The sequence below is a fragment of the Acanthaster planci genome, linkage group LG19, assembly GCF_054643075.1.
Source record: "Acanthaster planci isolate LZ-2023a linkage group LG19, COTS_SCS, whole genome shotgun sequence".
Lineage (NCBI taxonomy): Eukaryota > Metazoa > Echinodermata > Asteroidea > Valvatida > Acanthasteridae > Acanthaster > Acanthaster planci.
In genome coordinates this window covers 6,645,050-6,672,326 of record NC_141795.1, presented here as the reverse complement: position 1 = coordinate 6,672,326, position 27,277 = coordinate 6,645,050, and the positions used below count along the sequence as shown (strand labels likewise).

The following is a 27,277-nucleotide window of genomic DNA, read 5'->3' as shown; positions in this document are numbered from 1 at the left end:
ATTGTCTCCTGAGACAATCCAAGCCGCTAGATGTAGGGAGTATATCAATGGATGTGGCTCGCCGGAGTGGGGTTGTGTCAACACGATTCCCTTGCGGCAGGAAGATTGGCCGTGCTATGGCTAATTGCAGCAGCATTGGATACCAGGTCTACGTTCACGGTCCATGTCGGAGCAACTACCACTGAAGTTGCCTGGTCTATTTCCACTTTCCGTAGGCCTAGAACTTGAGCCAATAGACAAAAGGGCGGAAATGCATAGCCGAGTTCGTTCGAATTCGTCCATGGCAACGAGAAGGCATCTGTCATCAGAGCTCTGGAATCGGGTTTCCATGCAGTGTAACAGGGAAGTTAATAGTTTATTCTGGACGCAAATAGGTCCACTGTGGGTTGGAAACTTGTCTGTGTGCACAACCTGGCAGACACCATTGGGGTCTAGCCTCCACGTTAACCTGTCCGTAAAGACTCGAGACTGTTGATCTGCCACCACATTGTCCACCGCGGGATATGAAAGGCAATTATAGAGTGATGTTCCTTGTCAGGCACCATTTCCACATGTTCACTGCTAGCTGTGTAGGACATACTTTCTGTGTGAGTACCCCCTGTGTGTTTTATGTAAGCAAGGGCTGTCGTGTTGTCCAGGCGTAACATTATGTGACAATCTGTCTTGTCCTTGGCAAAGGTCAGCAAGGCCAGAAAAGAAGCCAGGAGCTCTAGATAATTGATATGGTTGTTGCACTCGTCCCTTCGATTGGCCAAGTTGAAAATGAGATTGATTGATTTACAGCTTAAAAATTCATGATTAAAAGGGATATGTGCAAGACACATGACAGCCAAGAAAAAGACGAATATTAATATAATATAAAATAAAAATTTAATATTAAAAGTAAACAACAAAAGTGATAAAATGAACAGGTGGGGAATGCATTTCATGTACAGACTAGAGATGGAACCACATGCACCTAGATCCTTAATTAAGGATAAGGATTGCTGAGGGTTGAAAAAATTAAAACTGCAGTGTGCGATTGGATCCTGATTTTATTGAACGATACAGGTTACTTGACCTGTTGATAAAATCTCATCGGTCGGGATAGGAGAGAACAATTCTGTATTATTTCTTTTATTTTATTCATTTACTAATTTTACTTATGATGAGAGGAGTGCCGTATCCATTTTGGGAGGGGGAGGGCATGACCAACCTACAGAAATGTAGTCATATTGAAGTCTTGGCGGATTACTTCCTTTTCAAAACAATGAAAATATATATCCAGGGGGAAACCTACCCCCCCCACACACACACACACACCGATGAAAGAAAAGTAAATCGTAAATCCCTCCCAAGTGTAAACGGGCACCCGGGGGGGGTTGACTCTCCCTGATTTCTATAGTTATCGCTTCTGAATCTTTGTTTTTCATGAGAAAATTCAGCAGTGTTCCAACGGGCAAGTCCGATCATTTTGGCCGGAAATCTGTGCATTAAATGTATACCAGGCATCACTGCAGGCAAAAGTCGCTGATCGAACCTAACCATTTCCGACTGAACAGATGTTCGGCGGCCGGAAGCCCGCCAAAAGTTTGACATGAATTTTTATACCTGTCGCTGAGGGCGCTATAATCTATATAAAGTGGTCTTGTATCCCGACGTAGTATGTGGTTTATGAAAACGTTATATCATGAGTGCAGCTTGCATGTACATGTACTGTGCGTTGCAATTTGTGCATAATTATGTGCATGTGTACACTCGACGTTAAGCGAACGGGAGAAAAGATTAGAAAAAAAATAACATTTGGGGGCAGAATTATCCATTGAAGGCTGAGTTTCTACCGATTAAAGTGGAGATTCCTTAAAGAAGAAACGATGCCGTTGAAGAACAGGTACGTTTTATGAATATTTGCTGTATTTTTTTACGCATGTGAAAAGTGGGGTCCGGACAACTCGACCGTCTGAGCGTTCGCCAACTCGACTTCGGACAACTCGACCGCTGAGACAATTCGACCGTTGAGACAAGTCGTCCGTCAGGACACTGTCCGCTCAGCCCTGTCGTCTACTGAGGCCACGTTGTGAAATACTACAGGCCTACATGTAGGCCTATGCCGTAATGATGGGATGGAATTTCACGTAGCCTTGTAGTAGTAGTAGTACTATCTATAGACAGGATAGACAAGCCTAATTTCTGATGTATTATAAATATGGTTGCTGTAGTAATTCAATCTTTGCACAATGAATCAAGCTATCTTGCACTCGCGCTGACCTAGCCACGTATACCTAGTTCTGGATTGCTTGAAATAATTAAAAACCTAGGCTACCTCCTTCGTGTTGCCTTTCAGTGACAGGTTCTGGTTAAAAGGTGAAATATAAGCTACTTGTGGAACAAAACTTGTTCTGGGAAAATTTCTAGAAAAGAAATTTTGGCCAGATTTTTGATTTGTAACTCGACATTTGTGAATGGTATTTCAAAAATCATGGTAGGCTAGTGGAAAAAAATTGACGAATAGGCAAGTTACAGGGTGATACGTCATTCACTACCAGTGATCCCAAATACTTTTTTCATACTCAACAGTCACATAAACTTTTCTATCTAATGTCTGTTTAATCAAAATGACTTTCTGAATTGGGTTTTATTAAAACTGGCCGAAAATCATATTGTTTCCTAGTTTTGGATAAAGGATGAAGTGCATGCACGCAATATACGTTGTGAAATCATCTTACTATACAGACGTTGCAGAAATGTACGTGACGTAATGGGTTCGTCAACTGTGCAGAACGAGAATGTATCATTGATGGCTCGCACTGTGCAGCTGAAAAAGTTGAGTTGAAATTTACACAAGATTCACTTTTTTAATTCATTGGAATTCTTATTTTTGAACCAATTTTGTCTAAATTAAGAAATTTTTCATTAGAAAATAAGCTTTTTGCAATGGTTCTGGCTGAAAATGGATTTGCCGCTCGCGTGGACACTTTCTGGAAACCGACCCAGAATGAGGAAAAATGTTGCCACTTTCGTCGATCCTGTATGTTCGTATTAAAAGTTTAAAATTTGAAATTAATTTGGTAGCATCTCTAGCACACAAGGTGGATGGGGACAATATCTCAATGGAATTGGAGGATTTGTTTTGTAGCTGCAATCTGATCGAATAATTGTCGCGATCTGGAACTGGGAAAATGACTTTATTACGTGTAGAGATCTCACTGGTTGAGTTGTCTCTCTGTCAAAGTCGAGTTGTCCTAATGGACGACTTGACAAATGGTCAATCTGTCTCAATGGTCGAGTTGTCTGAAGTCGAGTTGGCAAACAGTCGAGTTGTCCGACATCCTGGACAGTAACCAGTGGCTGAGTAGCCTACGTCATCATGGTGATACTAGGTAGGCTATAGCTCTAGGTCCTAGATCTACTAATGACTGAGTGGAGCGTAGTAATAATTCCTCTTTTTCGATTTTGGACATGATCGGTCATGTTAACGCTCCACGACATTGCATGTAGTAGAGTGAGAATGGTTCTCAAAAATTCCAAAGACTCAACAAAAATACCTTTTTCACCATCTACTGGCTTTCTTAATCATGTTAAATGCCAAAGGAAAACTTCTTGGGCTTTAGTAATATTTCTGACTTCAAAATCTGTCAAAATCCGACCGTTTTCGCTTGACACACGCAAGACACCCAAGTTACGCTATATATAATGTCGTGGAGCGTTAATATGACTGATCCTATCCAAAATTGAAAAAGAGGAATACTAATTGTCCACTCAGTAGAGCTACCTACAACACGCACATGATGTACCCTGTGTATGCGTGTACCCTATCCGCTAGCGCTGTATGCCAATGCCATGGCATGACAGGAGTACAGGGGTCTTTGCCAGGCTGTGGTCTAGCCCACCTACTGCCGAAGTTTTCAGCAGCAGACTCCCAGCACGCTGCAGCCAACAGCCATTTCAACCGCAGGGGTCGAAATTAACGGTGGTCTGCTGGCTCAGGGTCACTGAAATATTCATCGGGCCACTGCATTCTCCTAAGACGATGGCCTTGCGGGACAGTGGTCATTTGAAGAACAGAATTTGTTTAGTTCAGATAAACATGTACATAGGCCGAGGCCCTAGCAGTGCACATCGAAATATCAGAATGACCAATATCAATTATACACAAACAGTACATGTTAACCCTACATAATGCTACAAATTACTACATGTAGTAAAATGTAGTAATCAGTGCTGCCGCTTATAAGAGGACAAGACCGTATTGTTCTCTGAAGCCATAAGATACAATAGAAAAGACAATGTACCATACAGTGCTGTGGCACTATGAATGCACGGCTTTATTGTGCTCTGTACGAGTAACATAGCCAGAAGTAGTAATTTGTAGCGCTAGGTCCTTTAGGCTCAGGCTACTGGTACTTGGTATTTTGTAGTACTGAGTACTGTAAGCCAAACAATATGCTTGGCGGTTAGGGTTAAAGACATGTTTGCTGACATATGAATTTCAATGTTATGATTTTTGTTTTGTACTAGGCACTATCGGAGACATTCAAGTTCTAGCTCAAGCTCAGAACGCACCAGCCGCTCAAGAAAGAAACAGAAGAGTCGGAGGAAGTCTCACACCAGTTCCTCATCATCGTCCAGCAGTTCTCCAAGCCCAGACCGGGGACCAAGTCCATCCGTCAAGAAGCATTCCAAGAGCAAAGGGAAATCCAGGGAATCGCAGTCCCGGTCTCGGTCCAAGAGCCCGGCCAAGAGCAAGAGCAGACGGTCCAAGTCGAAGGACCGAGCTGGGACCCCCTCAGAGAAAAAGTCGTCAAGGAGCAAAGGCCGATCCAGGACCTCACGCTCCAGATCGCGATCCCGGACCCCCTCGCGCAGCAGCAAGAGCCGACGGTCCAGATCCCACTCCAAGGACCGCGAGGAACGAGAACGGGAACGTGAAAAAGAGCGCGAGAGAGAACGGGAAAGACGCCGTGAGAGGGAGAAGGAACGGGAGAGGGAGAGGGAGAAGGAACGGGAAAGGGAACGAGAAAGAGAACGGGAACGCGAACGGGAACGTGAACGTGAGCGGGAACGTGAACGGGAGAGAAACAGGAAAAGGAGGTTGGTAATTTCAAATTAATTTGTCACTATTAATTGAATCTTATCTGAAACGCAATAATCTGTAAACGGCAATCAAAGGCTAATAAACATTGTTTCTTGTGATAAAATTTTAAGATTCTCTATCGATATGTCCCACCAGTGAACTCAGAAGTTCGTGTTTCAGTGAAAGACTAAAGCATGTTTTGAATTGAACTCCCAAATTTAAGGGATGACAGTGAGTTTTTGTTTTTTTCTGCTCTGTCCAGGGCACGGTCTAGGAGCAGAGAACGCAAGCGCTCGCGCTCCCGCAGCAGGGACAGACGGCGATCACGCTCACGGAGTCGCGACCGAAAAAAGCGCCGGTCACGCAGCCGCAGTCGGGAGCGCAGTGATCGACGACGCCATTCAGCGTCCCGTAGTCCCCATCGCAGCAGCGCCAAGCCGGAGGCTGCCCCAGCTGAAGCGCCAAAGGTCAAGCAGGAGCCTGGCACTGCAGATTTGAAAGAGGCCGAGGTCAAGAAGGAGGCTGGGCCAGAGATCAAAGAGGAGGTTGACGCAAAGCTGAAGGTGAAAGAAGAGAAAGGACTTCCTCTGGTAAGTCACTTAATTCTAACCCTCCCAAATCCTTCAAAACCTACCATGAAGTTTGAAGGATTTTAAAGAATTAAGGAAAGAAGAATTATGCTATTCATTTTCATATTCAAAGAGGCTGATTACTTTCTTTAATCCTGCAAACTCTGGCAAACCTGGTGTATGTGGCTGTTAATGTTGCCTACACATATGTAGGAACAAAAACGTCTGGAGGAAGAGATGCAGCGAAGACGGGAGCGCATCGAGAGATGGAGACAGGAGCGGAAGAAGACGGCTGAGCTGGCTATGGTCAAGGCAGAGGAACAGCTGCAAGCTGAAGCCGTCGCTCAGTCCAGCGGCAAGAAGTGGAGCCTTGAAGACGACGATGACGGGGATGAAGATGCAGATGATGAGGCAGAAGAAGAGGTAAGTCTGGAAGGGATGAGAAGCGGAGAGATTGGATGAAACAGAGGACATGTTCATTCTACCAGCAGAGAGAATTTGGTATCAGGAAATGATAGCAGCAAAATTTACATGTGTCCAAATATGTTCACTCTTGCAAATTCATAGTGCAGATATTTCATCTAACATCAAAGAATTGCATTCATATTTGCTATAGCATGAAGTAGGAACATGCTTTCAGCTTTATGTAACATGTCCGTGGTCTGGCCGTGCAGTGTGCTTTCAATCGACTTCACCAACAGATTAGTAGCTGAGTTGGTATTTTAAATGTTTTCCACATCATGGATAGGATTTGTATCATAGCTTTTTCTATAGCATTTTTACAATCATTAAGCCTTCCTCAGTCGCCCAAATCCTCCCGGAGGTCCTAGAGGATTTTGAGGGAGTCAGGCAGAGGGCACCCCTCAAAGGAGCATGTTCAAGAAATATGGGAGGATTTTGGAGTATTGAGAATGAATGGAATTAATTTTTTGGCATGGATTATTGGAGGATTTAAAGGATTTAGGATGGCACCTAGCAAAAAGGCCTGAGGAGTTAGGGTTAAAGATATGTTGGAGAGACCCCACAAGCTACTTTGACACAAAGTCTGTGGTTGTTGTAATTGGCATATAAACTGTGACACAAGGCACTGCGTAACTTGTGTGAGATGCATCCTAACTCATTGCAAAATTTATATGAAGAAATGTTTCACCATTGCGTAAAATTTCATGAAATCAGTTGCTGTAAATCCAAGGCCATGAAAGCTATGCGTGCCGTAAGTCTTGATAGTATAAAAAAATCATTATTAGTGCAAACTTCAGACACAAGCATGAAGTCACTTAGCAAGGATTTGTTTAAATTTATGTTCTTTTCAACCGTAAATCCATCCTATCAGGAAATGGACACCTCCACCACAGAACCGAAGCCAGAAGTAAAGACAGAGCCAGAGGACGGCACAGTCAAGTCAGAGCCGGCAGCCACGGAGCCCAAGAGCAAACTAGAGGAGGCTAGGGAGAAGATGGAAGAGGCTCGGCGGAAGATGGAGGAGAAGATCCGTGCCAAGGAGCTGAAGCAGGAACAAGCCGCTGCAGCCGCAGCCGCAGCTGTCAAGGAGGAAGAAAACGACGACATTGATCCCCTGGACGCCTTCATGCTGGGCGTTAACGAGGAAGTCAAAAAGATCAACCAGATGGACCGCAAGAAGGTGACCGGAGTGGCCGAGGATAAGACCGTGGAGTTACCAGCTGGAGACAAGACGGACGGAAATGGAGAAGTAAGTCAAAGTTATCAAGCTGAGCATCTCTTTGGGAAAATAGTTGTAGCTGCATGTGCATGATGTCTTGTGTGATGTCATGCTAAGGCTGCTTGACGTGTAATCTGAGGGTCGGGAGTTTAAATCCATGCTTACAATTTGATGCCATATTCTGTCCACTAATTAGAGTAATCTTTGATCAGGGAATTCCATTCATGTTTTTTCTAAACCCACACATGATTTATGAAACGTCTGATTTAGGAAATGAAATTCAGAGAAAAAAGAGAAAATGCAGGCAAGAGAGTAAAACCTGCTAAGGTCAACTTCATTGATTTTGTGGATGGCTTTAGCCATTGGTTCCATCCCTCAGAAGAATTTTTGTGAATGTGCCAGATGCATATCAAAGATTTTTCCTTTTCCCTTTCTCACCCGACTGACCTCTTTTTGACCCTTTTTTTTACCTCCCAGGTCAAGAAGGCAAAGGTCAGCATCATGACAGGGGTCGCCATCAAGAAGAAAGCCGCTCCCATCGTCGTGGCTAAACTGACCAAAGGCGAGCTGATGGAAAACGACCAGGATGCCATGGAGGTTGGGTTATTATCATCCGCGTATTTCGTATTTGTTTTCGTATTTGTCCGTGATTACTATAATCCTGTCGAAAGTGGTTTGGCCGTTCCCAGAAAGGGTTCTGGAATAGACAACATTTCTTAACTGCAAATCTATTAACTTTTGTTGTGCAAAAATAAAGCAATAATGCATTGGGCATTTTCGTTTTGTATACTTCATTTGTCCCTGTTTTTTCAAGTCAGAGAGCTTTAAGTTTAAATGAAGTACTCTGCATTAAGTTATGATGTGGTTCGTAGAGTAAGAGGTGTCATTCCCACTTCCCAACGTACACCACTTCATTCCAGATAATTTCTTCCATTTCTCTCTTTCTTTTTTTCCCCACCCCGCTTGGACAGTATTCCTCCGAGGATGAGAAGGAGAGCAACTTGATGGACCAGGTGGCTGCCCTGGAACAGAAGAAGAAGAAAGAACTTGCCGCCGTGGACCACTCGAAGATACAATACAAACCCTTCAATAAGAACTTCTATGTTGAAGTGCCAGAGCTGGCCAAAATGACAGCCGAAGGTAGATTCCATTTTGTTGTCAGAATGTCCCCACTCAAGGACTTTTTCGTTTACCACTCAAATGAACTACAGAATACCTTTTTTTTTGACAAGAACGATTTTGTCTTTCTCTCTAAATATTTACATTATAGTTGCAAATGTCAGTCTGATGTGAAGATTTAAAATTGTTGTTTCTAAGTAGCATGTAAAAGCAAATGAATCAAACTTTGTTATCACAAGGCAAAAATTCAGTTGATGTTGAGTGCATGCTACATGATAGCTTATTATATATTTATAAATGTGCTTAGCATTTAATTTTCAATTAATCAATTAGTCAAACAGTTTTGCACTGTTTATCACTTAGAGAATCTCAGATAGCAAGATCTTTTCTCATCTCAGAGATAAATGGCTAATATCAATTTGATCTTCTCCATGGAGAAAATTATCAATTTGGAATTCTCAAGTTTTATTTTATCCTGTAATTGGATGGACAGAGGCAGAGGTGAAGCGAGCCGAGCTCGAAGGTATCAAGGTGCGAGGGAAGGGTTGTCCTAAGCCCATCGATGCCTGGGTACAGTGTGGAGTGTCTAGCAAAGTACTCTCCGTCTTGAAGAAGTAAGTTTGTGTTTGTCCCATCAGAGGAGGCCCAAGTGTTGTCAAACTCCCAAGTAGGAAGTTTAGCTTAAGCGTTATGGGGACTAGTTGTGGCCTTGGTACACCCCCCCCTGCAAAAAAACCATTCCAAACAAATTGGAACAAATTTTGAACTTGGCTATTCCTATGGTTTCATTCCTTGTCCCCTGACTTGTCCCAAAACCACTTTCCGCATCTTTTAACATTATTTTTTCGCGGGACATTTTTCAGGAATAAATACGAGAAGCCGACGCCCATCCAGGCTCAGGCCATCCCAGCTGTCATGTCGGGTCGCGACCTGATTGGTATAGCTAAGACGGGCAGCGGCAAAACCATTGCATTCCTCCTTCCCATGTTCAGACACATCATGGACCAGGATGCGCTGGAAATGAATGAAGGACCCATCGGTAAGGCCTCCGCTATGCAAACAATGAAAGAACTTTTAATCTTTAATGTATCAATCGCACAACACGCCAAAGATTTGTGGAAACCTCATCCTTGGCGCTACATTTCATTAAATTATGACCAAGTCTACCTCCCACATCACTTCGTGAAATATTCTTCATGAAGTCGCCTGGCACAACATTAAAAGCTACTCAAGCCTACAGAACATTGAGATTAAAGTTTTAGGGAAAAGTATGAAAAAAGTCAGCAAATCATCTATGATTGCATGGGCAACAGATCAGTCTAAAAAATGCAACTCTCAGTGTTTAGTACATAGAATGAGTTTTAGGACCCGTTGTACATGGAAGTCTTCCAGATTGTACAGATTCTTGAATTGTGACCTTTCACTTTGACCCTTTGACCCTCCAGCTGTGATTCTGACCCCTACACGTGAGCTGGCGATGCAGATCTACCGGGAATGCAAGAAGTTTACCAAGTCCCTGGGGCTGAGGGTCATCTGTGTGTATGGAGGAACAGGGATCAGTGAACAGGTGGGTACCAGGGACTGCTACAACTGCTCATAGCTTTCTGTCCAATGAAGTATTCTCTCCTTTGTAGAGATAGCTCTCAATGTTTCATGGAAATTTTTCTTTTCCTACAGATTGCAGAGTTGAAGAGAGGGGCTGAGATTATCGTCTGTACTCCGGGGCGGATGATCGACATGTTGGCAGCCAACAATGGTAAGGTAATATTAGCATGGTCATAGGCGTAAACCAGGTTGTGGTGACACGTAACTCTCAACCAAGAGCAAAGCTTATGTTGTTTGAATCATTAAACACCTCGCAGAACGGCAAGACCGTGATTTGTTTTTCACCAAATGACCTTGGAGCTGTTAAGCAGATATCCAGTGGGAACCAGCCACACTGGATGCATATTTCATGGGGTATTGGCTGGTAACCTGAGTTCACTATTATGACCTCTCAGAAGCTTTCGCGATCAAGTTTCAGGCCGTGTCGGAAACGGGCTTCCAGAGCTACGGCTAGGTCTATTGTCTATGCGTCTCTATGCATTTCCAATGGAGCAAAGACCTAGACCTAGCTCTAGACAACATATTCGGATGCAGCCCCAGCTGTCTCTTGGGTAAGAGGAATGTTTGGAGTAAACAATTTATCCATTCTGGTGACAAATAATTTCCCAGACAGTTGGAATTCCTAGCATGTGTGGAGTACCTGCCCAGAATTTTGGTTTGCATTAGGTATTAGAAATTTTTAAATATATTTCAGAGATTCTTTGATTGACGGAGGACATGTTTTTAGCATCATAAGTTGAGATGTTTGTGAGGTTTGAGTTGAACAGATCTGTCTTTGAAGAGTTAGACATTCCTTTCAGGATTTGCAATTTAAAGGTTTTCAAATTTATTGCAGCTAACTTGATCCATTCTCTTTGGTCTTAGATGTTTTAACAGAGAAGTTGGTAAAGGAGCAACAAAACAGGATCTTTTCCATAAGAATGCTGAGGCAGAAACACTCTATAACATTCAAAATACATTGTTCTTGTTAAAAAATGGGACTTTCTTTAGACAGGCATTTTCTACATGTTTTCTCAGAGTATAGTTCAAACTACGTTTTAAAGACGTCTGAATCCACCGTTGAAAGTATTTTGGACGGTGTAATAGAAAACTGAATTTATTTTGGAATACAGAATGCTACAATTTGTAAAAGTTGCTGCCAATGGACAACTGAAACTTTGATATTTAATGCTCTTTAATGCCAACGTGTACTCAGGAATTTTGTATGGTTTTAATGGGGGAAGCCAGGTATGACTGTTTGACTGTAAAATCCCATTTTGGGTAGGAATTTGAGCAAGAATTACTTTCTTGGCACTAGCTTAGGGATACTGAATACCACACATAAGGCGCGTAATCTCTTTTTTTATAATTCTGTCCCTGACAGGTTCGAGGTTGAAAGGTGAAAAGTCAAAGCACAAGAAAAACTAAGTTGGACCGGGTCACTAGAGCCATGGTGTTACTAATGGTTAATACGCGACCTTTTAATGGACGATCTTTCCCCTCTGACCTTGCAATCTTATTAGTATGCAAGAACAGTTGAAGCAGTTCTGTGGCTAAACTTCAATTTAAATTCTTATATGATTTGAATCTACGCACTGTTCAAAGTAGAAAACTACTCCCATATCATCCTGCTGAATTCAACAATATCTAATGGCAATAAAGGCACTAATAGTTGTGTAAAAATATTATTTTAATATCCAAAAGAATTTTATGGCTAGAGACTAAAGGTCTTTGTTTGCTGTTCAGATGAGTAAAGAACCTGCCAAGTGTTGGGTATTCTTGGATTCAGCGGGGGTTTGGATAACAGTGGAGAAAGTTCACTTGTCATTTCTTGACAGAGTAAAAAGAGCCCTTGTTTTAGTTTGCAAACTGATGTCACTGGATTTCTTTTTGGGTTGTAATATTTGGTTGTATCAACCTGTTCACATTATGTTTTGTAACGGGTCCGTTTGTTAGCATATATGTTCCAGAAATGGAATGATTTACAATGAAACTAATTATATTTTTTTCTTTCCCCTTTCTGTTCTTGTCCACCGTCATGGTCTTTCCCTTATGTGTACTCTCACTACCCTGTTCTGCTTTTGGCTTGTTTTGTTTTATAACTTACATATCCATGTCCTTTTGTATTTTTGTTTGGTTATGTTGGCCGTCTCCGTGCATGTCTTGCTGTGTTTCTGAATTGCTGTTTTCCACTTCATGTCTCATCCCATTTGCTCCTTGTTCCGCAATCACCACGTGCATGCAAACGTCCGTTCCCATGCACCTGTCTGTCTGGCATGTCCCCACCCTCGTGTATCACCCCCTGTCTCTCTGTGTCTCTCCATCTCTCTCAACCCGATCGTGTTTGACTCCAGGCCGCGTGACCAATCTCCGTCGCTGCACTTATCTGGTTCTGGACGAGGCGGACAGGATGTTTGACATGGGCTTCGAACCCCAGGTAACTTACGCTTCTAATTTTACATCTCAACCACTCAATTGGCCTACTGTGAATTTATCAATGTACGTTTAATTGTTCAGTAAGAGAATATTCGAATGGCGAATTGAGATTTCTGTGCCAAAAATCTTTTCACTTGGCTGTTGGTACCAAAATGGCATCATGGCAACATTATCTCTGGTGTCAGGAAACGCAGTGGACAGTGAGTTTTGAAAAAGTAAACTTTAAAAGTCAAGTCGGAAGACGGTGAACAGGACAGAATGCAGTTTATTGTTCAGGTTGGCCTTAGAGAATTGAGTGGTTCTCAAGAATAATAAGAGTTAAGGGTTGATAATGTCATGTAAATCCCTGATTCTGTGTTAATTAAAAGAAAACGATCAGAAAATAGCAATTATTGAGTGTTAACCCTCGTGTGATTTGGACTGTGAAATACCTTCACAAAGCCCAGTCACTTGTGCTGAATGTGTTAGAGGGATATTGGTAAATGTTTATCTCATTTGATGTATAGGTCATGAAGATCATCGACAGTATCCGGCCAGACCGGCAGACGGTTTTGTTCTCGGCGACGTTTCCTCGGGCCATGGAAGCTTTGGCCCGTCGCATCCTGACCAAACCCATCGAGGTGACGGTGGGAGGACGGAGTGTGGTGTGTTCTGACATCGAACAGCACGTGGTAAGCCCACGTGACTATTTCGTCATCAATGAAGATTTCCTCCTATTTTCAATTGCAAATATAAACCAGTGTGGCGATGTAGGTTTGTCTTCGAGACTGGTTCCTGTGGCTTCGCTTTTGAAAGTCTAGAATATTATGAGATTGCAGGGAACCAGCTGACTTTCTTGTCAGTGATGGGATAAACATATCTGATCATGGTTTGTTGGCGTTGAACCCGAACTGAATGGCTTAGGCGAGGATTAACACATACATGTATGGGAAGTAGCCGCAGCCACTAGCAAGTGGCTTTCTGTTATTGATAGCTAGTCTTAACATATGGACACACTAGTGTTTGTGTGGAGGCCTAATGTTCTTACTCTGTCGCAGCAGCATTGTTGAGTCCATCACAAATCCTTGGAATTCCATCAGAAGTCATCCAGTCGTGAGCCAAATCAGGCCTTTTGAGTTAACTGTGATAAAAAGCGTATCTTCTATCATTGTATAGCCTGTTACTTATAACTGGTCTTGTGTAAGAAACTTGTGAGCGGACTTGATAAAGGGCTTGCGATGGACCTGCCTTCAACACTGCATCATTTGCTACTCTCTCTCTCATCCTCAAACACAGATCATCATCGAGGAGGAGCAGAAGTTCCTGAAGTTGCTGGAGCTGCTAGGGATGTACCAAGAGAAGGGCAGCGTGCTGGTGTTTGTCGAACGGCAGGAGTCAGCTGACCTGCTGTTGAAGGATCTGATGAGAGCGTCTTACCCCTGCCTGGCGCTGCACGGCGGTATTGATCAGTACGACAGAGACTCTATTATACAGGTAGGGTGTTCAGGCTAGGAAGATTAAACCTAAGAGAAGTTTCCGATGCTTTGCAAAATGACCAGTTGTAAGTCTTCGTGTTGGTGGTTGAATGAAGGCTTTTTCATGTCAGCATTTTGTGTCCTCTTTTTTTTTCAGGATTTCAAAAGTGGTAATGTCTCCTTGATGGTTGCCACGTCTGTGGCCGCGCGGGGTCTGGACGTCAAACAGCTGATCCTAGTTGTCAACTATGATTGCCCTAATCACTATGAGGACTATGTCCACAGAGTTGGGTAAGAGTCTGAGGACACATTGTGTAGGACCATATGTTCGGGCAGGTTCCTTTTGGTATGTGTATTTAAGGTGGTGTGGGTTAATCTGAGAACGTGTGAAAAGATAGGAACATCCGAGGACATGTACAAATATGCCCACTGTATTATGCAAGTTAATGTTAGGATGTATTCCGTTAACATCTTATGATAGTCTGTACTTTGAAGCATCTGAGGACATTTTGTAAATTTGAGGACATGTGAAAAAAGAATTCACAGCATGCATTGTTAATCTGAGGATGTATATACAGTGTGTAATGAAAATGAGTGGAATGTCTGAGGACGTTTGGCAAAAGAAAATGTGATATGATTCTGCAGACTACCCACTCATTTTTCTTAAAAGGCGGACGGGACGTGCAGGCAACAAAGGCTTTTCCTACACATTCATCATGCCTGACCAGCAACGTTACTGTGGGGACATCATCAAGGCATTAGAGCTGAGTGAACAGAAGCCGCCGCCGGACCTGATGGCTCTTTGGACGGAGTACTGTGACCAACAGAAAGCTGTGAGTTTAACGATGCATGTGAAATAACCCCGCCCTTTCATGCACCTTTTCTAAAGACAAAGTCTGGATTAGACGAGGACGGGAGAGAGACCGGCATACTGTTAATATTTTCACTGCTTGATTCAGAGTATTCACATGGAACTGTTGGAAATTCAGACATTTAGATCGAGTTCGGGTGGCCTGTTCTTCTTCTCGCTCTCGAACAGCAGGAACACAACTCAAGAACACTGTTCTCGGAACAGGATCACACACCACTTCCTTGTCAGTGTTTTACGGGGACACACGGAAAAACTCGTGAGCTTTCGATTTTTGAACAGCACAAAAAGTAGAGAGATGGCTTACAAAGCCAGAGACAACAGGAAGTGTTGCAAAATCAACATCGATCATTTTCCGTAACACAGAAAGAATGTTCCAGTGTAAATAGAAAAGAATTCAGCCCAGTAATCCAAACATTATTAACTCTCAAATAACGTACATGGACTCCACCATATTGTATGTTGGTTGTCACTAACTATCAATGATAACCAGATGTATGTTCCCGGTTTTAAAGTGGCCAACCCAAGAACAACGAATCAAGCTGTTCGTGAACATACGAGAACAAGCCGCCCGAACTCAGTCTTTATCTTCTGTTTTTGTTTTCTATCTTCAAACAGGAAGGGAAAAAAGTAATGCGCAACAGCGGTTTCAGCGGCAAGGGGTTCAAGTTTGACGACACAGAACGCGAGCTGGCCAACGAGAAGAAAAAGCTGCAGAAGGCGGCGCTAGGCCTGCAAGACTCGGACGAAGAGGAGGCCGGAATGGATGTAAGTATTGCTGCTGCCAAGCAACTGAAAACAATCAGTTATCCTGCTTTCATGTACATCGTTTAGCATTCCCTTTTGGACAGAAATTTCAGTTCCTTGACCCGTATTTCCCTCAAATTCAGCTAAACTCAACACCTCTTTTTTTGTGCATTACAATGGAAACAGCCAGTGTTTATTCATTAGAAAAGAAATTCCAGACTTCTTTAGATACAAATAATTTACTATGGTTAACTGTGCTGATTAATTTTGGTGGTTTAGAAAACTTTTTTATTAAAATGTTGGAGATGTTTTTCAGTGGAAATTGCATTTAGTACATTTAAAATTGATTTACGGTAATATCTTTCCATATGAAAAGCTTTACTTCCAATTTTTTGTTTCTAGATCGACGACAAGATTGAGAACATGTTTGCAGCCAAGCGGCGCGTCAAGGAGGTGTCAGCCGATGAGATCTCGGTCTCCTTGCCCAATCCGACCCTGGTCAAGCCAGTGGACACAGCCAACATCAACCAGGCCAACCTGCAGCTAGCCAAGAAGATGGCAGAGCGTATCAACCGCAACCTGGAGAGCGTCAAGCAAGTCAGCGTAGTGCAGCAGGCGGCTCAAGCTGTCATGCAGGGCAACACACTGGTAGCACCTGCAGTCTCGGTAAACACAATCTCAGCCCCACTGTTTTCTTCTCACAACAGAAAACAGAATACTACCATGTCTTGTTGTTACAAGATTGCTGGGAATAGGTCTCTCTGATAGGACACTGTCTTCTTCGGGAATTACAAGTGTCATCAGCATACTTTGAATACTTACCTGTGGTGTTTTTTTTACCCCGCTTATCAACAGGGCCGCACAATAGCTGAACAGTTGGCTGAGAAGTTGAACGCCAAGCTGAACTATGTGCCAAAGGGCACAGACGAGGATGTAGCCATGGAGAAGGAGAAGCAAATATTCCGAAAGTACGAAGAGGAACTGGAGATCAACGATTTCCCTCAGACGGCCAGGTGGAAGGTCACGTCCAAGGTCAGTGTAGTCTTGATTCCAGGCTGGAAGTGGTGCTGTGGTCTTGATTCAAGACCAGAATTTAATTTTTCTTTGTTGGCTCATTTACTGTAGTCAATCAAAATTTTATCATCTTGTGGTAAGAAGCAGAAAGATATCTGTGCGTCTTTATTTGAAGGAATGAATTCACTTATTGCAGATTTTCTGATATCATTGGTTACATTTTTGAATATATTGGACACAAAATTCTACAAGCAGTAGAAATTCTACAAGACTGTGAATGCTTAACTGTGTGGCACAGTGATAAGGGAAGGAGATTTTTATCTCTTTGTTTTGACTGCAGGAGAATCTTGCTCAGATCCAAGAGTACAGCGAGGCAGGCATCACCATCCGTGGCACCTACTTCCCTCCTGGCAAAGAGCCCAAGGAGGCCGAAGGAGAACGCAAGCTGTACCTTGCCATCGAGAGTAAGTCCGGCCAAAACACCGAAGAGAAATGGATGAGGAAAAGGAGTTATGTGCGAAAATTTGTTGCGTCTTTATGTGACGCGTGAGGCATTTCTGAAAAAAAAGATGCATCTCAGTTGGTCCCTTGCTTGCTTGAGGTATTGAGGTACTTCAGCAGTGCATTATGTGAAACTTTTTCATTAATTCTTTCTTAGGTGCTAATGAACTTGCCGTCCAGAAGGCCAAAGCAGAAATCACTCGACTCATCAAGGAAGAACTGATTAGACTGGTAAGTGAAAAAATTACTTCTGTTTCATACCTTGATGCTTGCAGTGTGGATGTCCCTTCAATTTGCCACTGAAAGATAGTTTGAAAGTAGTGATTTGGAGAGATACTTTTTCAGCCTTGTTTTCGGGCCCTTCCAAAGTGATGGTTAACAGTGAGTAAAAAATTCTCTCTTTTGTGATGACAGAATAAAGTAACTTTAGTAGGAAGCACTCACTAAATTATTGGTATAAATTCCCAAACCTGTCATGAAACGGCATACATCTGACTGAAACCGTACTGTAAGAATAGGGTATAAAGGCTTTGGCCTCATTTTATGAGGTTGAGATGCATTATTGTCACTTGATTCTTTCTTCCTTTGCAGCAAAACTCTTACCAACCAATCAACAAGGGACGGTACAAGGTCTTGTGAGGCTTTCCCTGGAGGCACTTGGCAGTCAAGTACAGTTACTGCATTTCTTTTTGTTCAGATTTATGGCTAAGGATCTTTTTTGGGGTTGTCTTTTTTTTTTATATCTGCCCGAGTTGCAAGAGCGGGGCAAAAGCATTGTACTGGTTCACACATTTGCATTACATACTTACAGGAGGCATTTCTTCATTTTTGTATAGTTCAGAAAATGTCGAGAAAACACTCATTTTTTTCTTGCTCAGTATTAATTACTCTTTTAAGCTGGGTTTTTTTTATTGATAACCCTACCCCCAAAATGCACAATACTGTTTTTCAAAGGGGAAAACCTTAGGTTGGCCTGGATTAGTCCACGAGGTTCACACAACCTGCATTATGTGTGTTATGTCTTGTTCACAGGCCCACACATGCAAGATGACAGCTAGTCATGATGGCATATTATAAAATGAATCTCTATGGTCCACAATACTTATATTCTGTTGTAACGTCGTCAAGTGGGAAATCGGGAATATAATTATGATGTGTTTTCATTATGAACTTCCGCATTTCTTAATCTTTGATACACATGTACAGCAGGTTTTAAGATTTCTGTAAAGTAGTGCAGAACTTAAGAACAATTTAGATATTTCTTGTCCAAAACATTAAGAGTGGAAGGCAAAAAAACAATTGACAATTTTGAAATTGGGTCAAGTTCCCCACCCCCCCACACTCCTTCCTCTAGGGCCTTACAAACTCAGTCCAACCAACTCTTGCTAGTTGGGGCCAGAGACAAGTTCGCCAATATAAAAGCTTAAAGAATCAATATGTATGCCATGAATTTGGTGATTTGAAACAACTTATTTCAGGGAACTTAAGTACTGATTTGACAAAATTCACTTTTTTATATTACTCTGTCAGTGAACAAGAAAATCAGTCACATGACTTCAGACATATAAAGATAATACACCACACAAGGCTTTTACCAAAATACATAACTGGTTTATTTGTAGCTAAACATTCTCTTGAACAAAATCAGTTACGTGAAAAACCTATTTTTCAAAATATCATACTTTCTAGTGACAAAATAGACCAATACTTTGATATTGTGAAAAATCTCTAGGCAAAAAAGTATGAATTATAATGGCAAGTGAATAAATAGGCAGTTTTTATGTACTTCTGTTTTTGTGAGAATGTACTTTACTGATTTGAGAAGCTGACAAAAACGTTTTGTCATTTCTTTCTTTTTAAAATATGGAAGAAAATACGTTCTGTAAATTTTGATTTTTAATGGATGTTACATTACATGGGAATATTTGGCACGAGGATGACAATTACTTTCAAGATGTATTTTTGCGTTGGGAAGATGTTAATTATATATAACGGTTTGCCCGTACCCAACGTATATTAATAAGCACTGTATGCTCAGTGCTTGTCCGAGAGCTTGCGAAAAAAACCTCACAAGCTTACTCGGGTGGGACTCGAACCCACGACCTCCTGCTTACTAGTGCAGATGTCTTAACCACTCGACCACCGAGCTTGCTGGGGTCGGCTGGCCGGTCCGAGTCAAATGAAGAAGCGGGTACCGCGAACTATTTTCACGATGACAATTACATAAAATGGAAACAGTTAACTTCTATCTGAACTATTTCGGAAAAAGATCTTTTTCCATTAATCATTATATAATTTTGGTACAAGTAACAGCTGTAAACAAACATCGAAGAATAAAATCTTTACAAATGACCAGTTTCAACTTTTGGGTTAAAAAAAGGAAGAAATCAATTATTACAATATACGTGCTCAAATTTTTGAACAGAAGAATTTACATTAATTCAAAGTCATAACTGTCAAAGGAATGTAGTCTAAAAACCAGGAATGTAAAAGGCGAAATTTGTCAAGGAAGTCAATACTAACTCAATGTTGTTTTGAGTTCAGAATTAATATATACAAATTGTAACTTTTGTGACTTAAAACAAAATGATAAATGTACCAACAATGCACACACCAATGGTGCACATGTGTAATAGATCACACACTAAACAATATTACAGTGATCGTGACTAAAATGCGCAGTTTTTGCCTCTACAAAATTTGTGGTACAGTAAATCTAGCATCTTAAGGAGATCCATTTCAAATCTTGTTTCTTAAGGTGAAGCTATTAGGAAAATTTAACTAAAGCACAACAAATCATCTTGGGAGGCTAGTTTTCAAAATCACTCAAGTGAATACTTGTGTAACATTCACCTAATTTTTCAAACACGTATATGGGCAAAACACATATCTCATGTACAAGATGGACTGGCCGTAAATCGTATCCTTGGGCATTCTGTGTTATCTAAATAACCATACCTTCATATTGTTGGTCACTGCCACTGTAGTGGATGAGCTGGTACTGTGTTGTGGGCAGGGTGCTGAACTGGCTCACGGGGGTTGTGTTGAGCTGAGTGGGAGCAGGTATGTCACTGACGGCAGGACTAGCCTCCAGGTCATTGCAGACACCCAGCGAATGGTAGACCATGGTGCGGAGCTCGCTACAACCCTGCTGGGACTCGTCTCTGGCTTCTGCTGGAAAAAAGCAAACAAAAGTGAGCTCACCGTTCTTAAGTAGCTGCGTGTTCCATCATGAGATGGGAAATAATTAAGTGCTTGAAAACTGAGCTGTTAAAGTAAAATTTGCCAAACTTAACAATTGTTAGCTTCAGTTGATAAGCAAATGCAAAATGAACTGAGAGCTTGTTCGTGTGTAAGGGGTAATGTCCATACCTTTGGCTGTAAGCTGAGCGCTTTGGGATGCTTCCTCGAGGATGGTTCGCGGCTCCTCGGGACTGCAAGTCATCTCAACCGTGACTGCCTGCTCGGCATTGTTGGTGGCCTCATCTGGTTGCGGCTTGATGTCCAGGGGAGGGTTGTCTATGGACTCGTGCTTTCCCTTAATCTCACTCAGCTCCAGGGCGACGGCAAAGGGATCAGGTTCCGTGGAGGGTTGTTGCTGGGACTGTTGTATCACCTGCTGTTGCATCTGCTGCTGCATCTGCTGCTGCAGCTGAGCTTGCTGGAACAGCTGCTGCTGTTGTTGCTGCTGTTGCTGCTGCTGCTGCTGGTTGGCAAATCCCATCATTGCGGCCGTAGCTGTGTTATTGCAGTTCATGTTACTGGCAGCCTGCTGATGCCCTCCGCTCGAAGTGCCGCCAAAGAATCGGTTTTGAGTGGTCTGATCTTTACAGGGCTCATTCCCCAGGTTTTGGACGACCTGCCATAGGTTTGGAGCGGTGTTGTTGGTGTCAGCTGTCCATGCCTGGTACACATCTCGCCCGCCCCCAAAGGACTGATTATGGTGACAACCAGAATCGTCATCTGCAGGAGACAGGTAGATCATCTTGCCATTGGGGAGGAGAGCTGCTGTTGGCGTCTGTGGCTGGTAGACCTGGGTTGGGGAGTACACAATGGGCATGTTGGATGGGCCCATGGGGGAGAAGCTCCCCCTGGTGGGGCTGAAGTAGTTGTAGGGACTGTGGTGAGTCCCGCTACGATGCTGCTGGGCCTGTTGGTTGTGGCCACCAAAGGGCTGCCAGTTGGCCTGCTGTGTGCTGACCCGCAAGGGCTGGCGCCGCTGAAAAGTCGGGCTGCCCAGTGGGCGCTTGACTGGGGTGATGCGTTTCGAGGGCTTGGCATTGGGGTCATAGCTGTCATTGATGGACCAGAAGCTGCCCTTGCGAGGTGCCAATTTGCCATCAGAGTCATCAGCCCGTCGGGATTTGAAAAAGGGAGTCGTAAGTGCGTGTCGGACAGAACTCTGAGAGAGTAAAGAGGACACTAAGACTTTAGATGGCTGAGTTTCAAAAAAATATCATTTACACTCACTGAGCGATAAAACTTTCACCGTACACTGCAGGATATTTTCTACCAGATATTAAACTTGTCTCAGACTTGGGTTATGATGGAAGTAGATTTCCTTTTCAGTATGATCATATTCAGAATAAATTGCATCATTCTGCTTTGTCTTTGTGTACCGAAGAGGAATTTGTTTTTAAACAAATTTGGATGCTGAATTCTCTGTGAGGATAGTGGATAGACATGGAAGAAAAACACGGGATACTCACCATCCAGCTTTTTTTCCTATTTGGATTCATGCGAAGATAGTATGGATAGCAGCATCTGCAGGGAACAAAAAAGTTGCGCAGACTTTAAACTGACATTCTTTTCAAATGTAAGTTTTCGTAATGGGAAATCTAACTTTTCAATAATGCCTTTTGAAGATTGCTTGCTGTCGATCCATTGTCTGATAGCAATTTCATGTAGGGGAGGGCAGGACAGTGTTGAGAGGCTTGGGCATCATTGGTTCAATGGTACCCTGTACCCCCCCCCCACGTGCAACATGTTTGTAAATGCCAACCCACAAAGTGTATAATTTACAGTTTCCCAACTTGAATGTCACAAACCAGTAGCATCTTGCTGTGATAGAAGCACAATTTCACAGGAAGGAAGAGGATGAGTTCCAGAGGATGACTCATGGAATTTTGAGTTCACTCACTCGAGGCCGTCATAGATCTGACACGGCTGCATCTCCTTCTTGCCCGTCGCCCGGAACACCTCTATGATCTGCTGCACCAGACCCACGTTGGGCTTGTCGTAGGTCAGTGGAGTGATGCTCTCCTTGAAGGAGTTCTCCTTGGGGGTGTTGCTTGAAGAGCGTCCACGAGGAAGAAGAACTCGTCTGGTTGGCCCATTGGGTCGACCAAGGCTGTAGCCATTGCCATTTGGATGGATTGCAGCAAGCTGTAATGGCATATAAAAATTCAATCAAAATGTCATTTCATTTTTTGAAGGGTTAGAATAAATTAGGCTGAACCTTTTTTAATTCACTTTAAATTTACAAATACACTGTATACTAGATTCAGACTTTAAAATATATGTTAGTGTATCTGAGCCAATTCAATAAAATACTTAGCCTCAGGAAAGCCCCAGTATTTAATTGGATATTCTTAATTAAATCTTGATACAGTAATAATGTTTAAATTGAATTTAACCCCAAGAACCCTTCAACACTGCAGCAACCTACAATAACTGTCAACAGAATTGAGTTGAAGAGAATTAACAAAAGCATTCTTTGTTTTGAATGGGTGAGAATGCAAAAGGGTCTGTGCCACTGAAACGAAAGCATCTCTACCTTTTGAGCCATTCTCTTTGACTGCCACCAGTCTTGCCCAGTGTACAAGGGAACAAAAAGTGTCAATTCTTACTAATGCTTAGAGCTATGAGAAGAATTTAATCTATTGTTCTGGCCCGGGGTGGCTAGCTATTTGCATTAGAGTTTGCAACCCTTGGCCCTTAATTATGTGCTAACGCTTCACTGAGTTCATTTAACTATGGATGGTGCACAACTACTGTTCCATTCATGATCAAGATGCACAGTACATGTACATTTGTCCAAGGAATGGAAAGTCACACACAGAGAGACATGCAGTCACCATTGGTGGATTTTTACTGTGTAGACAGTCTCTTCAGTACCTCACAAATTCGGACGGATTTTCACATCAGTGTTAGTGTGACAGCTTAAAAGAAACAATATACTGGATTTGTTGGTTAGCAGCTGATTTATGGAATCACATTGTCTATTCAAATGGAGGCTACGTCACCGACCATGGAATTTGCTACTTGAATATCTACATCAAAGAATCCTTCTCACCGCAGGAGATTAATTTCTGTGGAAAATGCCTGAATTGGGAATGTCATCTGAGAAGTATTAGTGGGTAAGTTGGTAAAATTATACATAGATTATTATTTGTTTTGTTGTTTCATGTTTACGGACCAGTATAGATATTACAGATGAGTTGAAGCAAAGTATATTGGTTAATATTAGTCGTGAACATGAATGTTGACAGTGAAATTTGAGAAAAATTTTTATATTATGCAAATTTAAAAATACTCAAAGACAAATGATAAAAATTAGGTTATAATCAACATAAGGACGTAAATAAAAAATAAAAATACAAAAACACAGAAGGATGTCTAGTAAATAGAACAAAACTGAGCTGAAAATCTGTAATTGCCACTGAATATGAAACCAAAAATATTAACATGGCAACTTGAAAAAAGTAAAGAGAACATGAATACAGGTGAATCACAAAAGTGCGCCCCCAAGAATCTGCAACGCATTAGCCAATCACAAAGCGTAAAATTTGTCGACCCTTTCTGAACGCGCATTAGGTAGACAGATTTCGCGCATTGTGATTGGCCAACGCGTTAGAGACTCATGGTGGCGCACTATTGCGAATCGCCCCATTCCTAGATTATCTTGAGCTGTCAAGCGCATGTCTCATTAGGCCTATTGCATGGCAGAGGTTGCAAGTGACACATGTACCTGCAATAAAAATAACACTTTTTTGAATGGAATGACTTCATGAGTGGTTTAACTAAAGACAAAAATCTGTTTTGTAAAAGCAAATGATGTTTTTCACACAAGTATATCTGAGCAGGAAGTAAAATTAGTTTTTAAGAACACAAACCTGCATTCCACTTGCTGTTTGCTGAAGGGGCACAGCAGCATAAACCATGTTGTTCATCATGTTACCTGACGGGAGATCACTCTGAGAGGCATAACTGTTTAGACTTCCGGTCACACCATGCACCAGATTAGAGGATGGAGACAGAGTGTTGATGCCAGGAAGAGAGTCCACGATTTCTTGCTGTTGAGAAAGCCCGCTGAAAAGGCCAAGGCTGGATGAAGCCTGGCCGGCACGGCCAATGCTTGGCTGCAGATTCTCCACCTGACAGTAGCTTGCCACCGTGACGGAATGAGCACTGTTGTTTCCAAACAAACCGAGGTCTTGCATTATGGAGTCGCTGGTAGTGGAGGATGATGGCTCGACACTAGCTCCCAAGGATGCTGGCAGGCTTGCGACGGTCTGGTTGGCCTCTTTGGATACATGTACTTGGGCCTGTAGATCAGGAGATGTATCGCAGGGGTTTTCTTGGAGAGGAGGCATGCCAGTTGTCTCCGCAACAGCTTTACTGATTGACCCTGGATGAGACTCAAATCCTTCCTTTTTTTCTTGGCGGGGGATATTTTCTTCCTCTGGTGGTGCTTCCATGGTGACTTGAGGGGCTGAATGCATGTCAGAGGTGGCGGCCTCATTGGCTTGAAGTGGTCCACCAGAATTAGAAGCTGCTGAGGAATCTTGTCTAACCACTTCTTGAGCTTTCTCTGAGACAGTAGCCTTCTGAATATCTTCTGTTGAAGTGGATATGTCAATAGATGTCTGCGTAACAGGCCCATCTTCTGTAGAGAGACATGAAGCCAACTATGTAGGCCTATGTGCAATCGTAACGGATTAGATACCGTAAAGCATTTCTATCCATATATAGTTGCAGACCACCGATTTAATGTCAACAATGGGATGGTTTTTAACACAACAGTGTCAACTAAAATTAATACGTACATGCACATATAGCCCATAGGCCTTAGTCTATTCAAATGTCAATCTTTCCTTGAGGAAAGGTGTTGGCAGTTGAACTGCTGGTTCATTAAAAGAATAAAATGACCAATCAGGATCTGTCAAAACTGAGAAACTTTACTTTTCAAAACCATAACAAATGTTTTAAATGTTCAAATAGCTCACATACCATCTTTGCAAACTAAGGCCTATCAATGACCCAGGCTTCAAAGCTTTTACTGAAAGCCAAGACTACATGTACAATGTAGACATGACAAATATTCCACTTCCCAAGGATGAGACTGCAAGAGCGTGCTGCTTACTTCAAGACAAGATTTCAAGCCCCTGGCCAATTTGGTCACAGCTGTAGGGACTTACCCATGTTAACTTTAAGCATTTCAAACGAAGATTGATATTTGTGGGTTCATTTCCAGAATTTCACTTGACCCTAGTACAAATTTAAAGATCTGGGCCTAAGGCTTAGTAGGCCTAAGCTGGGGACATGCATAAATGAGTGAGGGCGCTGTTCATTTGGGAACTCTTTTTTTTTTTTTAATAGGAAATTGTGATTGTCTTTTTCCACAAGTTCTTGCTCGATTTTCATTATCAAAAGTTTTTAAATTTGAAGTGAAGCCAGCATTTAGTTAGCCAGCTTTAAGGCTAAGGCACGAATAAGAATAAATATGAAAATATGAATTTTAAACTTTTCAGTCAAAATCCACACTCATTTTTGTGTATAAAAAATCACAGTTTGCTCTGCATTACACATGCACAGGCCTAGGCCTACAAAAAATCCCAAAACATCTCAAAATAGGCTATCCCTAGGCCTAGACCTACTTCAAATCCGATGGAATCCAAACTTGGCCTACATCAAAAAGTTTCTTATGACATGTTGTCACTTGAAGAGTCTTTTTGAACTCTTTTAATGCCGGTACTTAATTATTTTACTATATTTAACCTATAGGCCTAGGCCCCTTTTTTCTTTTCATCAACTTACTTTTTATTCACTGTCCTTAGAAATATCACTAGTGAAATAGGCCTAGTACTAGGCATAGACCTGTAGGCCTATTCTAAATCCATAATTTACATAGGCCTAGGCCTATTTGTCTATTCTCACTTCAGTTTGGCATTCATTTAAAATTCATTTTAATCGTTTACTTTAGATTTTCATTTGCTTTTAGTTGATTATGTTTTAGGCTACATAGTTTTATAGGCCTAGCCCAGGACCCCGAAGAAGACCACGTTAAATTATCCGTCAGGGAATAGCCTACAAGTTCAACTCTTTCCCCGCCTAGGCCTACCTTGATCACTTGCTGTGCCCGAAGGGCTATGCATTCCTTTATGTGTCGCCGAAGGGTTGGTGCATTTGCTGCTAATGTTGTCACCCGCCATTGTGCATTCTAAGGTGGTTATCGGCTCCAATTTGACAGGGACAAGATCGCTTTTTCCGCCGCCTTCTCCGTGAGTTTGCCCAGTCGGTTCTGCAGTGTTTCCTGGTCGAATACTCAACATGTTATCCCCAGCACCTCCGATGTTTACGGTTGCCATGAACAGATGAAAGAACAAATGATGAAACTTCCAAAGGACTGCAAAAATACTGTCACAAAATTTTAAGGACATGTGTTTAGCCTTTAGGACAGCGTTCACGCGTAGGTAATAGCGCTGGCGTCAGCGCTACAAACTGCTCAAAATTTAAACGCGATGTTTAAAATGTACGCAACGCTGCAGAAGTTTACTGACGCGCACGCACAATAACACATTCAAAATTTAAATACCCTCAAACAAGCAATTTGATTGGTCAGAAGTTTGTTTACAAAACAAAGGACCGCAATGTCGTCTGCTCCGGTTTTGTGGAGGTGAATTAAGTGGCACTGTGACGCTGCGCGGCACTATACAATATTTGGTGAACATAGTGAAAGAGCGTGAGTGTCTGAAAGAAGATCATGTAGGCCTAAAAACTTCTTTCCATTTTCAAGCCTTTTTTTCAACATTAATCAAAATATAAAAATCCAAGATTGTTGTGTCAATAACATGGATATATTTACAAATCAACACCGAGGTTACGAAATCAATAGTAAACCCTTTGCAATGTTTGCTGTTGTTTCGGTGAAAAATACATTTTCTTTCTGTCTTTTTTATTCCTAATTGTTTTCAGTGATGTGGTTTATACTTTGCAGACACTAATTTTAAATAATAACTCAACATTAAT

General features: G+C 42.1%; 2 protein-coding genes across 4 annotated transcripts; one reads left to right on the top strand and one right to left on the bottom strand.

Moving 5' to 3' along the window:
• Nucleotides 1-1,710: 1,710 nt before the first annotated feature.
• ddx46 (DEAD-box helicase 46) lies at nucleotides 1,711-18,811 on the top strand. The gene is made up of 22 exons (XM_022231813.2): nucleotides 1,711-1,870; nucleotides 4,498-5,070; nucleotides 5,316-5,643; nucleotides 5,836-6,045; nucleotides 6,956-7,333; nucleotides 7,781-7,900; nucleotides 8,275-8,443; nucleotides 8,916-9,036; nucleotides 9,286-9,461; nucleotides 9,868-9,989; nucleotides 10,100-10,178; nucleotides 12,361-12,443; nucleotides 12,949-13,113; nucleotides 13,718-13,915; nucleotides 14,054-14,187; nucleotides 14,567-14,729; nucleotides 15,383-15,532; nucleotides 15,914-16,177; nucleotides 16,367-16,543; nucleotides 16,866-16,989; nucleotides 17,184-17,257; nucleotides 17,618-18,811. Exons 1-22 carry the CDS (start codon nucleotides 1,854-1,856, stop codon nucleotides 17,663-17,665), a joined length of 3,873 nt encoding a protein of 1,290 aa, XP_022087505.2. The 5' UTR covers nucleotides 1,711-1,853; the 3' UTR covers nucleotides 17,666-18,811.
• Nucleotides 18,616-26,801, bottom strand: LOC110977581 (uncharacterized). Of its 3 annotated transcripts, none has more exons than XM_087130155.1 (6): nucleotides 26,370-26,801; nucleotides 24,142-24,914; nucleotides 22,167-22,411; nucleotides 21,736-21,790; nucleotides 20,399-21,428; nucleotides 18,616-20,200 (listed from the first exon to the last, which is right to left on the bottom strand). In XM_087130155.1, the coding sequence occupies exons 1-6, from the start codon at nucleotides 26,686-26,688 to the stop codon at nucleotides 19,971-19,973; spliced, it is 2,652 nt and encodes an 883-aa protein (XP_086986281.1). In that variant the 5' UTR covers nucleotides 26,689-26,801; the 3' UTR covers nucleotides 18,616-19,970. The 3 variants fall into 3 exon arrangements, with proteins under 3 accessions (XP_086986281.1, XP_086986283.1, XP_022087519.2); XM_087130157.1 differs by having other exon boundaries at nucleotides 24,142-24,866; XM_022231827.2 differs by having other exon boundaries at nucleotides 18,616-20,197; nucleotides 26,370-26,800.
• Nucleotides 26,802-27,277: the final 476 nt, after the last annotated feature.

Bases quoted from the DNA above. Each gene is read 5' to 3' on its own strand.
- LOC110977581 (XM_087130155.1), bottom strand. From the start codon at position 26,688: ATGTCCTTAAAATTTTGTGACAGTATTTTTGCAGTCCTTTGGAAGTTT. The intron at 24,915-26,369 runs GTAGGCCTAGGC...GTCTCTCTACAG, and splicing joins GGGCACAGCAAGTGATCAAG to AAGATGGGCCTGTTACGCAG. The intron at 21,791-22,166 runs GTGAGTGAACTC...TGTTCCCTGCAG, and splicing joins CAGATCTATGACGGCCTCGA to ATGCTGCTATCCATACTATC.
- ddx46 (XM_022231813.2), top strand. The intron at 10,179-12,360 runs GTAAGGTAATAT...GTTTGACTCCAG, and splicing joins CATGTTGGCAGCCAACAATG to GCCGCGTGACCAATCTCCGT. The intron at 12,444-12,948 runs GTAACTTACGCT...TTTGATGTATAG, and splicing joins ACATGGGCTTCGAACCCCAG to GTCATGAAGATCATCGACAG.